Genomic DNA, 15,004 nt, shown 5'->3' with positions numbered 1-15,004 from the left:
GTCATATATCTACGTTAATTTTAACTCCAATAAAAAAAATTGACCTCATACATAATGAAATGGGTAGCTTTATCATTTCATAAGAAAAAAATTAGAGAAAATATATTAATTCAGGAAAACTTGGCTTTTTAGGCAAATCGGGCCTTGCATAGTAGGCCGAAAAGTGCGTTCTGGCTACTAGGTACGACATGTATATATATATATATATATATATATATATATATATATATATATATATATATATGTATATATATATATATATATATATATATATATGTATATATATATATATATATATATATATATATATATATATATATATATATATATATATATATATATATATATATATATATATATATATATATATGTCGTACCTAGTAGCCAGAACGCACTTCTCAGCCTAATATGCAAGGCCCAATTTGCCTAATAAGCCAAGTTTTCATGAATTAATTGTTTTTCAACTACCTAACCTACCTAACCTAACCTAACCTAACTTTTTCGGCTACCTATCCTAACCTAACCTATAAAGATAGGTTAGGTTAGGTTAGGTAGGGTTGGCTAGGTTCGGTCATATATCTACGTTACTTTTATTTCCAATAAAAAAAAATTGACCTCATACATAATGAAATGGGTACCTTTATCATTTTATAAGAAAAAAAATTGAGAAAATATATTATTTCAGGAAAACTTGGCTTATTAGGCAAATCGGGTCTTGCATAGTAGGCTGAGAATTGCGTTCTGGCTACTAGGTACGACATATATATACATATATATTATATATATATATGTATATATATATATATATATATATATATATATATATATATATATATATATATATATATATATATATATATATAAGAAGGCACGAAACCGGGAAGGTATATGTAGATAGCTAAAACTAATTCAATAGCTAACCGACTAATACGAGAGCTAGAGTACTAAATCAATAGCTACATGGTTCGAAATCAACCATTTTGTATATAATCAATATCCAATTGATTTTTAATCAGTAGCTAATTAACAAAAGACCTAACAGGTCCATGAACTAGATCAAATTAAGCTGGCTCTAGTACTATAGTTCCTGACCCTAATTTAATAGCAAGTTATTTATGGATCAATATATTAATAAATAGCTAGATCAATGACTACTTGGCGAAAATTTCATAGCTTACTAGTAGTAAAATAACAAGTAGGTGTCCTTGGATAACTAGCTAGGTCGAAAGTAAGTTGGTGCTAGATAAAGAGCTAGATGATCCTAGATAAATAATTTGCAGACTCAATATCAACTGGGACAAAATTACAAACAAATATAAATCCTTAATATTATACAAATATTAATAATAATAATCATTGTGTTATTATTTTATTATTATTATTATTATTATTATTATTATTATTATTATTATTATTGTTATTATTATTATTATTATTATTATTAAACAATATTAATTTAAATAAAATGAGTTTTGCATGTTGAACAGTGTTCACGGCAAAGAATATATATGTAATTATTCTTTAAATAATTTGTTTACCATAATTAGACATTTTTACAGAAATAAAGATAAGAAGTATTCCATTTTTTATAACTGACCTCTCAATTTGTAAAGTAACAACGTTTAAAGCTAATTTGTATAAAATATAAACACATTAATAAAGTTTTATTATTTTAGGTATTGCTGTAAAATAAGTATTTATCACACAAAACTCATCCTTGGATAACACCATACACATGACACAGAATACACAACTACCTTATAATCATTCACTATATAAATATATTTCACAATACAAATAAATATATACGAAGAGCAACACACGTAAAACTTAGTAAAAGCCATTGATTTGGCCCTAAATATAATAAATTCTTCTATCAATCTTAGTATCTATTATGACGTTATATGTTCATGGAAATGACTAATCGTTTTAATACATAGGGTAACTACAAAAAGCTAAGAGACCGGGAATACAGTCAAGCCATCCATCGACTACTCACAGTCATGCTTCAACGCAGGACCTACACAACATCGTCTACAGCCTCTACTTATAATGTGGGCATGGGGGGTTCCTTCATGTCAAGGTTGTGTTCTTTGTTTGTTGTGGTCGACTATTGCATCTACAGTTTACCTTGTTTGGAACAACAGAACCTTGTGTGAGTAATTACCTAAGTGCAGTTACAGGATGAAAGCTACTTTCGTGGTGTGTGTGAGTGTACTCACCTAATTGTGCTTTCGGGCGTTGAGCTTCGGGTCTTTGGTCCATCCTCTCAACTGTCAATTAACCGGAATACAGATTCCCGAGCCTATTGGGCTCTAACATATCAACATATCAAACTGTGTATGGACTCTACCTCTGCCACATAACTTTCTAATGCATTCCATTTGTTAACTACTCTGACGCTAAAAAAGTCCTTTCTAATGACTTTATTTCCTATTTGGGTACTGAATTCTCACCTGTGTCCCCTAGTGCGTGTGCCCCCGTGTGTTAAAAATAGTCTTTATTTACCTTATCAATTCCTCTGAGAATCTTGTATTTGATGATCATGTCTCCCCTAACTCTTCTGTCTTCCAGCGACGTGTGTGTGTGTGTGTGTGTGTGTGTGTGTGTGTGTGTGTGTGTGTGTGTGTGTGTGTGTGTGTGTGTGTGTGTGTGTGTGTGTGTGTGTGTGTGTGTGTGTGTGTTTGTGCTCACCTATTTGTGCTTTCGGGGGTTGAGCTCTGGCTAGCTGTGTGTGTATGTGTGTGTGTGTGTGTGGGCTAGCTGTGTGTGTATGTGTGTGTGTATGTAAAATCTTAAGTTAAACAAGTACTACTCTCGTGGTGTATAATCTTCCCAATAATGGTTTTCATGGGAAGTTTTGAAGATGCGGTATTTGTTTTACGAACACACATGATTGAACATTAACATGTATATAAGTGAATCATTATTTCTCTCATGTATTTAAAAAACTTTGACTTTATATATTAAGCAAGAACTTTCAAAATTATGTGTGTTGCTTTCTATGGTCATAACTTTCCTTCCGAAAGTGTGAGACGTAGACATAATTACAATAAACACGATACTAAGTTTGGTCATAACGATAAAAATGTAACACCTAAAGGAGTTTTGTGTGTCAAACCCGTTGTGTGTAATAGTAACTAATAATTGGACACTCATCCTCCTGGTATACCAGTAACATCACGTAATCATAAGTAAGTGGATGGAATAACAACCAGATGGATTGTATTACATCCATGGAGAGGAATATTATTAGCTGGTAGATTTATTAATGTATAAATCATACTCTGCCCAGGTAAGTTGGTATTACAGTTTGGTAAGTGAGGTAGCACTCAAATAGATAATATCACACAATAACTGGTATCACAGTAGCATTGGACATAACCAGGCATATAGCATTTCAATAATTTGGTATGATACTACGCCAATGATTATGCCTCCACGTGTAGTATGTGTGTGTCTGTATTTGCCATTGTCTGATATTGTGTTCCAGAGAGGATTTGGTATCAACTGTTTGCTATAATAACAGTCCCCAGACTTTGTATAATAGTAGCTTACATATTATTTCATCTCACCTAGTGTCACCTACATAGTGTAATATCTTACATCGAATTGTATTTTCCTATTGATTTATTACCGCTACAGCTAAGTGTAACTCTATTAATGTTGTTGTTTTGTGTAAGAAGAGGCAACATTAAATAGTGTGGTTACATCCGTGCATGTAAGGTATACTATCAGGTGATAAACAGGTGATAAATAAACCATTAAACTGCGCAATATATCAAATGACTTGTTACTGTACTGAGGATTACACTGTGATGAACGCCAGATCATCACAGTGTAGTATCATCATCATTATCGTCAGATTATCATCACTAGTAGAAAACCTAGAGAACTCAGTTCTGCTCAATATTACTAAAACCAGCAAGAACTGACATATTTGCAAATAGAATGAAAACCATTGTAATTAAATAGGAAAAGTTGTAAAATTAAATAATTTCGGCTTTCCTGGCAGCGATATGCCTGAGGAAAGAGACAGGAACAACAAAAATTCGTTGAGATCATATTTGCTATTATTATTTTGTTAGCTAATAAAACTGCACTCAAATAATTAAATCATAATTTCAGATGAAGAGTTCGATATAATCAGAACTTAACTCATATGAAATTCTGTATATTCAAAGGAAGGGAATGTAACATATTTTCAATATTTTTGTTGTTTATCATTATTAATAAATAATTTAAGAGAAAGAAACTCATATAATTATATTTCTCAATTTTTTCTGGATTGCACATTCTGGGTTGTTTTAGCTGTGATTGAGCAGTCAGAGGGTTTAATGCGTTACAGGTGAGTGTAAACAGGTGGGAACGTTGTGCCTGTGCAGGTGCGGCTTTGCTGCTGGCGTTGCATTCTAATTAGTGAGGTGTTCCAGCCGGTGAGGATTTCAGAAAGTGTTGCAACAGGTGACTTTCAAAGTGGCGTGGTAATGGTTAGCATGCTGGCTGAAACTGACCATCCACTTACCGGGAGGTTGTGCATGCGGGTGTGAGACGAGCCGGCTCAATGCGAGTGCCGCGGCAGGCTCCATATGTCATTGTAAACTTTACAATTTCGCAATTTAGTGAGTATGACTGTACTTTGGCCATTTGATAAGAAATTATTTGTGTATTTTTTAACATTGAAATACCACAGTTAACTGCTGGAAATATTTTAATTTGCTTGGTTTAAGTTGGAAAAGGCATTTATTATTTTTAAATGTTATATTATGTACAATGACATACAGAGTGATTGAGGTCCCTTGTCAAGGCCATTAAGACCAGCAACTCACCCAGACAGCAAGAGTCTCAGGGCCTCGAATTCCTGCCCAAAGAAGTTGGCTAGTCCTTGTTGGTTTATAACTAAGGACACGGTGCAACTTGTTTGTGCAAGTGTTGGTGAATGTCTCGGGGAAGAAGTTTATCAAGGACAGAGAAGTTGAGGGTGGGGTCCGACAGCTAGTGGCTGGGTAGGGAGTCGGCGGCGGTGTCAACCCCTATGCTGCCGCCGCACTACTACCGCCATCTATAGTTGGAGGGCGACATCATCTAGAGGGACTCCAGGGAGGGCAGGCGCTGGTATGACACAGCTGCAGCTACTGCGCCGGCGCGCGAGCGTGATTCGGGAGGGGTTGGGGTGTGGTGTGTTGAGGAAGGCAGAGTTGCGGGAGCAAGGGAGGGGAGGGGGAGGGGGGGACGACATCACAGATTATACAAGTGTGTGTAACAATTTTGGAGAGTTGACTATGATTTTTGTTAAGGTCATTCTCTAATGAAAACATTCTATGAATGGGTTTAGAAAATCGAGTTACTGTGATTGTATTAGACATGCAAGCCAATAGTAATGCATTCAAGAGATAGAATTTGAGTAGTTATAGTTCATGATCTGGCGACTTCGTCTAAAAAGGCCGATAGTAAGAATGCATAACGCAAAGAACTCATACGGCAGAGGTATAGATCACGCACTGCTCTGATATGCAGAAGCAACTGCTTAAATATGGAGTCGCGCCTCCTGCAGGAGTAACCTGTGGGAGTGACAGCAGTGGGGGTGGTGCGATCTGGTAGCCATCACCCCATACTCATCATCTACATCCCACGGGGAACTCCGGGAGGCGGCGGTAAATATTGTGAGGATGGGAGGGGTGTTGTGAGGGACTGGCCACTCCCCAACGACTCTAACCTTTGGCCAGAGAGCCATTGGGAGAACGGGAGGCGGCGTTGACGGAGGTGACGGAGGGGGCCCTTGACGGTACGCGAACGCTGGCCCTTGACCCCCGGCGGTCCCCGCGGGCGGGGCTCAGCAACTTACTGTCTTTGAACAATGAAGCGTTCATCAGGCGGGGGTTGGGGGTGTTGAAGATGGATCGGTTCTCGCGGAAGCGGGCCCTGCAAGGGAGGCACGACCATCAGCTCTCAGAGAGGAAGGACAAAACAGACCGTTAGGGGTCCGGCACGAATTCAAACAGTGAGTTTCATGGATGACGTAAGATACTGTTAGCTTCCAACAGTTCCTCGAGTTCTGCTAACTGCTCTGTCGGGGGTGTCTCCGTTGAAATCTGAAAAGGACTAGAGGACTAGTACATAAAATTATAACGATAATTAGGACACTTAGAGGGGTAAATGGACAAAACGTCCACAATGAACCTGTTTAGCAGTAAATAAGAGGGATAAACATGGTTTCGAGATCATGCACAACAGAGAGACAATTTGATGAAATATCCACAGGTGTGAGAACTATGATGCTATAAGAAGTTGGTGCCGGTGTCCGTGCATGCGTGCTCATACACTAACAACGTCTTGCTGCGAGAAGGTATTCTCTAGTGACAATATGTTTCGATGGAGCTCACTGCTGGTCGGCTCCAGGAAGAAGATTTTGAACCTAGTTGTGAGGTGGTGAGTGCTAAACAATTGGGTTTAATTAGTCGCGAGTGCTTAGCTATTGGGTTCTATTAGTTATGAATGCTTAGCTAGTGGGTTCTACTGCTTGTTGTTGGTGCTAACTGATTTCTTCTGCTCCTCTCACAGTAAGATTGCGTGCTTCGTCAAAATATATCCACATCTTAGAGATATATATACAGGAGGGTACATTTGTATTGATAATGGATATATATATCTAAAAACAGCTGAATGAAAATTAAATGTAAGAGTTGATAAACAATCCAAGTGATGAGGAAAGCAATGTGGAAGCTGTGAGTATCTATTTTGTAAATGTTTACATGTTTTATATAATAATGTTCTTGTAATATTTATTTACTACATATGATACATATACATACCCATACATACATATACCCACTCTCATAAACACTTATATGAACATTCACATTCAAAACAAAAACCGGCTTCAGCAAGAATTGATTTTCCTAAAGCCAACAAAACTATTCGGACTTGTTTCCTGTTCCCTGTACTCGTGCAGAACAATCGATGTACAAACTGCAGCTTCAGCCATGTATGGTGATGGCCAGGGAGCAGGCGAGCGTGTTTTCTTGTTTCGGATGTGTATGGAGTCTGTTATTGAAATATAGAAGTTGATTGTTTTTCCTGATGCTACAACACGCATTTGCAGGGGGACATGTTACTATGTGATGGAGTTTATTGCAAGTCGTGTTCGAACGAATTTTTATTTTAATAGTTGCAGCGAGAGACGTGTATTTCTGAATGCATATAATAAATATATCAAATGTACCGAGAGAAATCCCGGAAAATTAGTTTCCCTTTTTTTGTTGTCTCTCAATATATTACAAGAAAGTAGATTTAGCTGTAATCTCTCGATTATCAAAGATTGAACTGTTCTTTTGAAAGCGATTATTTACAAATAGTTTAACTAACTTTACCGTTTGGAAGAATTTGACTGTTTAGAAGCTGTAATTGTTAATAGGTGCTTCTGAGGTTAGTAACGTTAAACGTTCCTATATAGCATCATTTATGATGGGTTGTTTGCAATGTTAACGAATATTCGATTGCATTCGATATCTTAGGGGAAATATTCACTGCCTGATAATTTATACATAATGGTCTTGCTTCGTTTGTGCATGTAATTATTGAATGCTAAAAAATGAATCACTGGTTTGAATAAAAGTTATCTTATTGAACTTGTCATAAAAATAATTTTTTTTAAATATATAATATGTTAGAAAATATATCAGATGTGTTTATAAGGCAAATAATGAATAAAATTTGATATTAAAGAATTCGAAAATTCTAAGGATGGTTCTCCAATATGGAGTCCAAGTTTCATCAGCAGGGTCTTAGTTGAAAGCCCTAAACATGCTCATAAATACAGGTTTCAGGTTTCAGCAAATCTTATGAGCGAAAGCCATACATCACTAATGCAAATTACAGAGTATCCACTGGAAAAAAATTATTGCAAATTCCTGTCTGCCCAATTTCAAACAGGTCCAATTTTTCAGTTATTCTTATTTTTTTCTTCTCCGTATCTTTCATCATTTAATTCTTAATTAACCAATTTTTCTGTATCCGACATGCTAAAATACCATTTTACATCGTTACTGTCTGTAGCTCCTATTTTTAATTGATCTATGTTGACCAGACCACACACTAGAAGGTGAAGGGACGACGACGTTTCGGTCCGTCCTGGACCATTCTCAAGTCGATTGTCATTTAATTGATCTATTTCACAAATCCTATTTATTGTCTATCTTTTTTCCTACTTATGTTCATTACTGCCATTCATCTTCCTATTGACACATTTGAATTTCAATATTGTGATATGTCTCAATTATATAATTCCTTCTGATATCAAACTTAGCACCTATGTTAATTTTTCTTGTTTTCTTTGCCACATAAATCATTTCCTATTTCGCTTCCTATTCTACTGCTAAACATATTTCCAGAATATCCTTTTTTTCTACCTTGATATGAATTTATAAACGAAAAAGTTTCGTGTCTACCAACGTTTGTATTTTACTTTTTTCTTGCCTAACCATGCCTTATAGTCTGATGAGGTCTGTATTTTACTGATTTCTACCCCATATTATGCCGTATAGTCTGATGAGGGCCTAGAAGAACTTAACATTTTGACGTTGTTGGTAAATGGGTTTAAAACTGCAAATTTTGTATAAACACAACTTGGTAAAAACTTTTCAAATGAGGATAAGTATTGCAACTATGTATATATATGGAAACTTGGAATTAGCATGACAACTGGGTGGTAGCATGGGAAACAGATTCAATCATGGCAAGTTTGGAAATCACGCAAGTGGCTGTGTAAACACTCAGATTTGTGATATCACGCATGGGATTGTTACAACATTCAAGAGGTCATGTAAACAGTTAAGAGGCAGTGCAAACATTCAAGGTGTTGTAAAGACCCTGAAGTAGTTGAAGCATAGCGGATTTGTGCTGACATTTGGAAATTCGTATAGTAATTGAGCGCTGTGTATACATTCAAGGTTCTTATGAAAAATGCCACAATTTTTAAGTCCCTGATGGCCCTCCTCCCATACCCATCATACTTCAAAGCGTTCACAAAGATCTTTGTGCTGTTGTAATCCTCTTTGAGGTGCACCGAGTGAGTCAGGGAAAACGATGGTTTCTTGTTTCTATTATGAAGCAGCGCTACTTTGAGGCTTACTGTCTGTAGCTACTGTCATGTAGCTAGTGATGTGGCATATACTCTCCTGGAACAGGATTCTACAAGCATTTACGAATTAATTTAGAGAACTGTACATCTTTTCTCAAACTTTCAACGCTTTTTTTTACACTTAATAAACATTTTATTAGAAATGAAACTTAGAAATCCAATGTTATTATTCTTATAAACAACATTCAAATGCTTCGGAACTCATAAACTGTTTAATATATGTAAACAAAGCCCTCAAAGTTTGGTAAAAGGTGAATAGTTTATAAGTAGATCCAAAAATGGTTATTAAACACTGGCCCAGATCCCTAAAGCAACGTTTGAGTGGAATTATAAATATTTTCTTAACTAATAGAGGCATAAGCAATAGAGAAATAACGCTTGATATCCAGGAATATAAATAAAAAATATTTTAATACAAAGTGTTTTAGCTGTGAAACAATTCAGAGATATAATGAAACATTTACAAGCAAAAAGCAGCTAATAAAAGCTTAGTTAAACTTTAAAAAACTATATAAAACGTAATTTATTGAAACTTTTAAGAGTTAGGGACCATCATTCGGACCTCGACCGCCAAGACGGAAATAGAGGAACATATGAGTTCATGTCCATATAACAAAAATAAAGGTGAAAAAATATTTTAAGAAAATTATATTTGTGTATAAAGGCTGTTTAACAAAAATTTAAACACTTAAAGGTTTAATATTGTTTTAAATGTTTAGCGTTCGTGTACATTTAGGTACTGTGCAGAGATGTGGAAAATAAAAAGTATATGATAAGTGTGAAACTTGGAAATGCTGAAATGCAGCTAAATTTCTTCTATTACTATGGTTAAGAAAAATATATAACAATAAAAGTCATTGTTTTATGTTATGCTTAATCATTGCAAATAGTAAGTGTCGAAACGTTCCTAAATCAAATGTGTAAATTCATAATGGATCTGATCTTCTATGTCAAACAAAACAATTACATACATATATACCTGGAGAAAGGGAAAGAAAGATTTGATTTTGCTCTCGCACAAATAAGCAATGTAATATGATATTACTTATGTACGATTGTGGTCAATTCTAAATACTACGGTAAGCATGACTGACAATGAACAATGTTGTTCTAGTCAGGGCATCTATTAAACTAAGTTATATGGCAATCTAATACACATTAAATTAATTTTAAAGCCATGTGTCGATAGCCTGAGTGCAAGCCTGAGTTCTACCTATATTTCTAAGAACTGAAAAAAAATGTGAAAGATGAGAGAAGCTTTAAGTCAGCAAGCTTCAATTAAAAAATATATATAGCTGCGGGATTATCTATGAAGAACGGATTTAAAAAAACATTGAATCGTAACAGTATTTAAAGAGTCAACTTCCTTCACCAAAATTGCACTATAACCTACTTCCCCAAATGCATGACTGATCTGCCTTAGTGATCTATACAAACACTCGAGACAACTCTTTCTCTCTCTCATATAGTTTCCTAAACTTACTTTCGGCATTGGCATTGGATACTTTTATCCTTCGGGAATTGAAGATGGAACGTTTCTCCCGGAAGCGAGCTCTGGAAGGAGGTGGAGTGCGTGAGGGAGAAGAAGAGGGAAGTGGAGGAAAAGTGAACAAGTAAGATGGCACGTTACGAAGACGATAGCAAACAGGCAAAAACATGGTTATGAAAGAATTAACATAACAAATTACACACATAGGATTGGATAGGAAGAATTAAGTTTTCTAATACAAAATATTTGATACTGCACAAGAAACATAAAGATGTAGCGAAAAGAGTTAAAAAAAAGTAACTTGAACACCACACGGCAGTGTGTACACACTATACACCACAAGGAAGTATGTATATAATGAATACAACAAGGCAGTATGTGCACTCTGAATACCACAGGGCAGGATGTATACAATGAATACCACTGGACAGTACACACTGAATACCACTGGACAATATGTACACACTAAATACAACTGGACAGTGTGTACACATTAAATACCACTGGACAGTATGTACACACTGAATACCAATGGACATTATGTATACAATAAATATAACTGAACAGTGTAAATACATCGGAAGAATAAAGGAAATCCACAACTTTGAAAAACAGAAAATGACAACTGTGGTCAATAAAAAAGCATGTTGTTCCGCAAATAGTAATTGAAAAAGTGCAATTGAAGCAAAAGTCATATGAAATACAAATATAATTGCAGCACCACTATGCAACACACTTAAAACACTGAAAATATATAAGTTTAGAATTAAAGGACAGCGAACACAACGAACATTTATAGATTAAAGTATCGAGATTAACATACAGTGGCCACATTGATGCACCAGGTACAAAAAATGGTGATTGTGCTGTCTTTCAGCTTTAAGATATTAGCAAAATGTGATGCAGTTAGTGAGATTGTCACGCAGGAGAAGTCCTGGAAGATAAATCAGTGCTCAACAAAATTTTAAAAGGATAAAATTATTTAACACAATTGTCATGTATTAGACAGTTGCCATTATCATTTGAAACACATATTTTCTAAAATTTAAGTGGCACTTAATACTGATCTATTAAGTTACGAACAAAGTTTATATATAAAAATAAACCAGGAGGTGGTACTATGAGTTTCGAGGTACGACAAATACCTTCACAGTTTACATTTGGAATCTATTTAACATGATATTGAATAAAGGAGAAACAAAACCTGCCTCTAAACATACGTCGAGACAACATCCGATTGAGCCTTTGAGGAACGTATCGCTCAAAACGTGCTTTATGAAATGGAGCGAAGCCTTGTAAATACTGCATTGAATTCTGACATATAATATATAAAGTCGCCTTTAATGGGCACAAGGAGGCACAGATTCCAAATATATACACCATTCTTTAAATTTTAATGTATCTTTATCTAAAACGGTTATCTGCTAATGAAATTATCAGCATTTACAAGGACCTATATTATGTCACTTTTAGAACGAATCAAATATATTTAGAGAAAATAAAAAAAAACTGGCTTTATATAAAAAGACAGTAAGCAAATACCAAGCAAGCACTACATTTTTAAGGGAAATTGCTGATCACATTACAAATGTTTATACAAAAATTGTGTAATCAAGGAAACTGCTGTGACTAGAGATCACATATCCACTTCGATCTCCATCCACTGTATGTGATTGCATCTGATTGCATCAAAATGATTGTCTTTTAGATAATAAATTTTAGCTTTTCGTTTTAAAGTTCAATCACTTAAGAACAAAAATGCACTGCACGGATGGGGCTATAATTAATGCAGAGAAAATATCAGAGACAAAATTCCATTAGCCAATCAGAACACGGGAAATAGGCAGAAGAATGAGATCTGAATGTGCTGCAAGAGATCTCAGATGATTCACGATCTTCATATTCCCTGAAGAAATTCTAGTAAAATAAAAAAAATATTCATTAGACATATAAAAACAAACTTACACATAAGTTATTTAAAAAAATCAAGAAGGCAATTAGAAAATAACTTCTATACATTTTATTATTACATAATATACTCATTTTTAAGTAAAATAGCCAAATATTACACATTCTCCCAGATAGAAGAATGATTATGATATATTGGAAGCGAGATCCCAAGACCTTCATGAAGAATTATAATATTTAGTGAGTAAAACCAGTTTTATAGCCTTTGACCAACGCCAACCAACCCAAAGATATGTTGCTAGCTCAAAACTAATCTCTACAGGCAGAAAATAAATTGTATCATTGTGCAATTAATTACTATATACATATGGTTACTGGGATTATTTTAGTCGGAGTTCCGCTGGAATAGTCAAAAACGTTATTTGCAGTTGAGATCTAGAAAATATGTCCTGTACAAGTTATGTGAAAGATGATGCAACTAAACAAGTTATAAAATTGCATATCTAAGGAGGGTTATATATCATCTAAATGGTGAAGGGTTTTTAACACTTTACAACAATTAAATTTTGTCTATTATGGTGCACTCATAATTAATCTTGATTTAAGTCTACTTTCTATCTAACGTGTCATCTAAATTCCAAGACACAGCCACACATTCAGTGAAAAGCAAACTTATTACACTCGACTCGATATTAAAAAACAAAACCGAAAATGTGTTGCTATTTATTCCACAAAATACACCTACCAACAGGTTGGTAACCAAAATTAGTTGGTCAATAACTTGATCATTTTGCAAATGAATGGTTAAAAACTAAATTATTCTTAAGAAAATAAAAGTCAATTTGAGCCTTCAGCGACCAAAGTAACTAGCGCAAGTGACGTGTACTAAAATCAATAATTCCGACACTTACACACAGAGGAGATGTGGCAGGTTTGAGTTCCTCCTTGCAAGAGGAACGTATTAGCAGGATAACATAAATAATGTATGCAAAACAAGCATACTTCAGAATAATTCTGATGAGCTCTAGCAAGGAATTCTTCATAATAATATATACACATCGTACATTAGGCCAGTCATCCTAACGAACGTAAATTTAATCAAGGCCAAAAGATAGGTAATGTAATAAATATAGTGTTTTATTTTCATTAAGTGCGGACTAGATTTTGCACATATATGAGAAAAACAAATGAGCTTTGACTATTAGGAAAAACGAGTCTTGCCTAAGGGACCTTGTAAATTCTGGCTACATATATATTTGTGAAAAATAATATAATTGATGTTTTTCACAAAAATTATGTATAGGTGACATCTCGCATAAAGTGTTATCTTCGGTCATATCTCATCATTTTAGAAAGTAGTGCAATTGTTCGTAAAATATAAAAATAAAATATGTAAACTTTTTTAACAAAGTCTGGCTGCTTCCTAGCACCCAATTTGTAACCTGAAAACGAAGTTATCCCATTGACTGTGGCTGAGGCATATGAGGGCAAACTCACTTGGAGAAGAGTCGCAGGACTACGCAGATGATAATGAACATGAGCGCCAAGCCAGCCAGTACGCCAATCATCGCCGGGTCCAAGGCCCCAGGTCCCGAGCTCCCTGACTCTGGGAGAACGTCAACAACATTAGGTCGTCATCAGTGAATCTATAACATTTCGCAACAGCTGGTTAGTATCAAGTAGTGACTTGAAGGAGATAAATTTGGAGGTAAATAAAACAAATCTATTCATTCCCCACAAACCCCACACGATTGTAGGGTCCATGCTGTTTCTAATATATGTCAACTACCTGATAGAAGAAATTGACTTCTTCATATCAATGTTTGCTGATGATGCAAAACTAATGGGAAGATTCAGGACAGATTGTGAGGCATTGCAAACTTATTTGGACATGATCTAGAAGTGGTGTGAAAAATGGCTGCAGTAATTTATCCCAGACAAAAGCAAAGAGTTGAGGACTGGAACAGGAGAACGAAGACCAGTATAGATGTATAAGATGAAAGGAAGACAGATTTTTCAATCAGAAAAGGAGAATGACCTGGAGGTGGACATAACCCCGAGGTTGATGACACACGACAACAAACACTTTGAACAAAGCGGCTTTCCGAGCCCTTTATACAGCGAAGGCGAGACCAACACTTGAATATGCACACCTAGCATGGAGCCCTTACCTGAAGAAGGACAACGAGAAACTAGAAAATGTCCAAAGATATGCTACCAGACTGGGTCCTGAGCTAAAGGAATTAAGCTAGGAGGAAAGACTGAAAGAACCTGACCTCTACACATTGGAAGAAGGGAGAGATGGGGATATGATAGCAACATGTTGGATTCTAATGGAAGTTGACAAGATAGACAAAACAGCATTGTTCCAACCTAAGAACACCAGAAGAGGGGGGTCCTAGAAGAAAACTCGAGACGCAAAGGAGTCACAAAGACGCCAGAAAAAAAAACGTTTCAGTGTTATAGCT

At 35.4% G+C, this 15,004-nt stretch overlaps 1 protein-coding gene across 4 annotated transcripts in view; it reads right to left on the bottom strand.

The window, feature by feature from the left end:
• The window catches only part of jus (julius seizure), a 102,514-nt gene that overhangs the window by 7,060 nt on the left and 80,450 nt on the right, over positions 1-15,004 (bottom strand). For 2 of the 4 annotated variants that reach the window (XM_045749208.2, XM_045749209.2), the window contains exons 5-6: positions 14,034-14,142; positions 5,717-5,922 (exon numbers count right to left, since the gene is read on the bottom strand). In XM_045749208.2, coding sequence (XP_045605164.1) covers positions 5,717-5,922; positions 14,034-14,142 — 315 coding nt within the window. The remainder of the gene's footprint in view (positions 1-5,716; positions 5,923-14,033; positions 14,143-15,004) is intronic. The other 2 variants (XM_045749210.2, XM_045749211.2) reach the window with 1 other exon arrangement.

The sequence above is a fragment of the Procambarus clarkii genome, chromosome 27 (genome assembly GCF_040958095.1).
Source record: "Procambarus clarkii isolate CNS0578487 chromosome 27, FALCON_Pclarkii_2.0, whole genome shotgun sequence".
NCBI classification, from domain to species: Eukaryota; Metazoa; Arthropoda; class Malacostraca; order Decapoda; family Cambaridae; genus Procambarus; species Procambarus clarkii.
The sequence above is the reverse complement of the archived record's forward strand: the minus strand, read 5'-3'. Positions and strand labels throughout refer to the sequence as shown.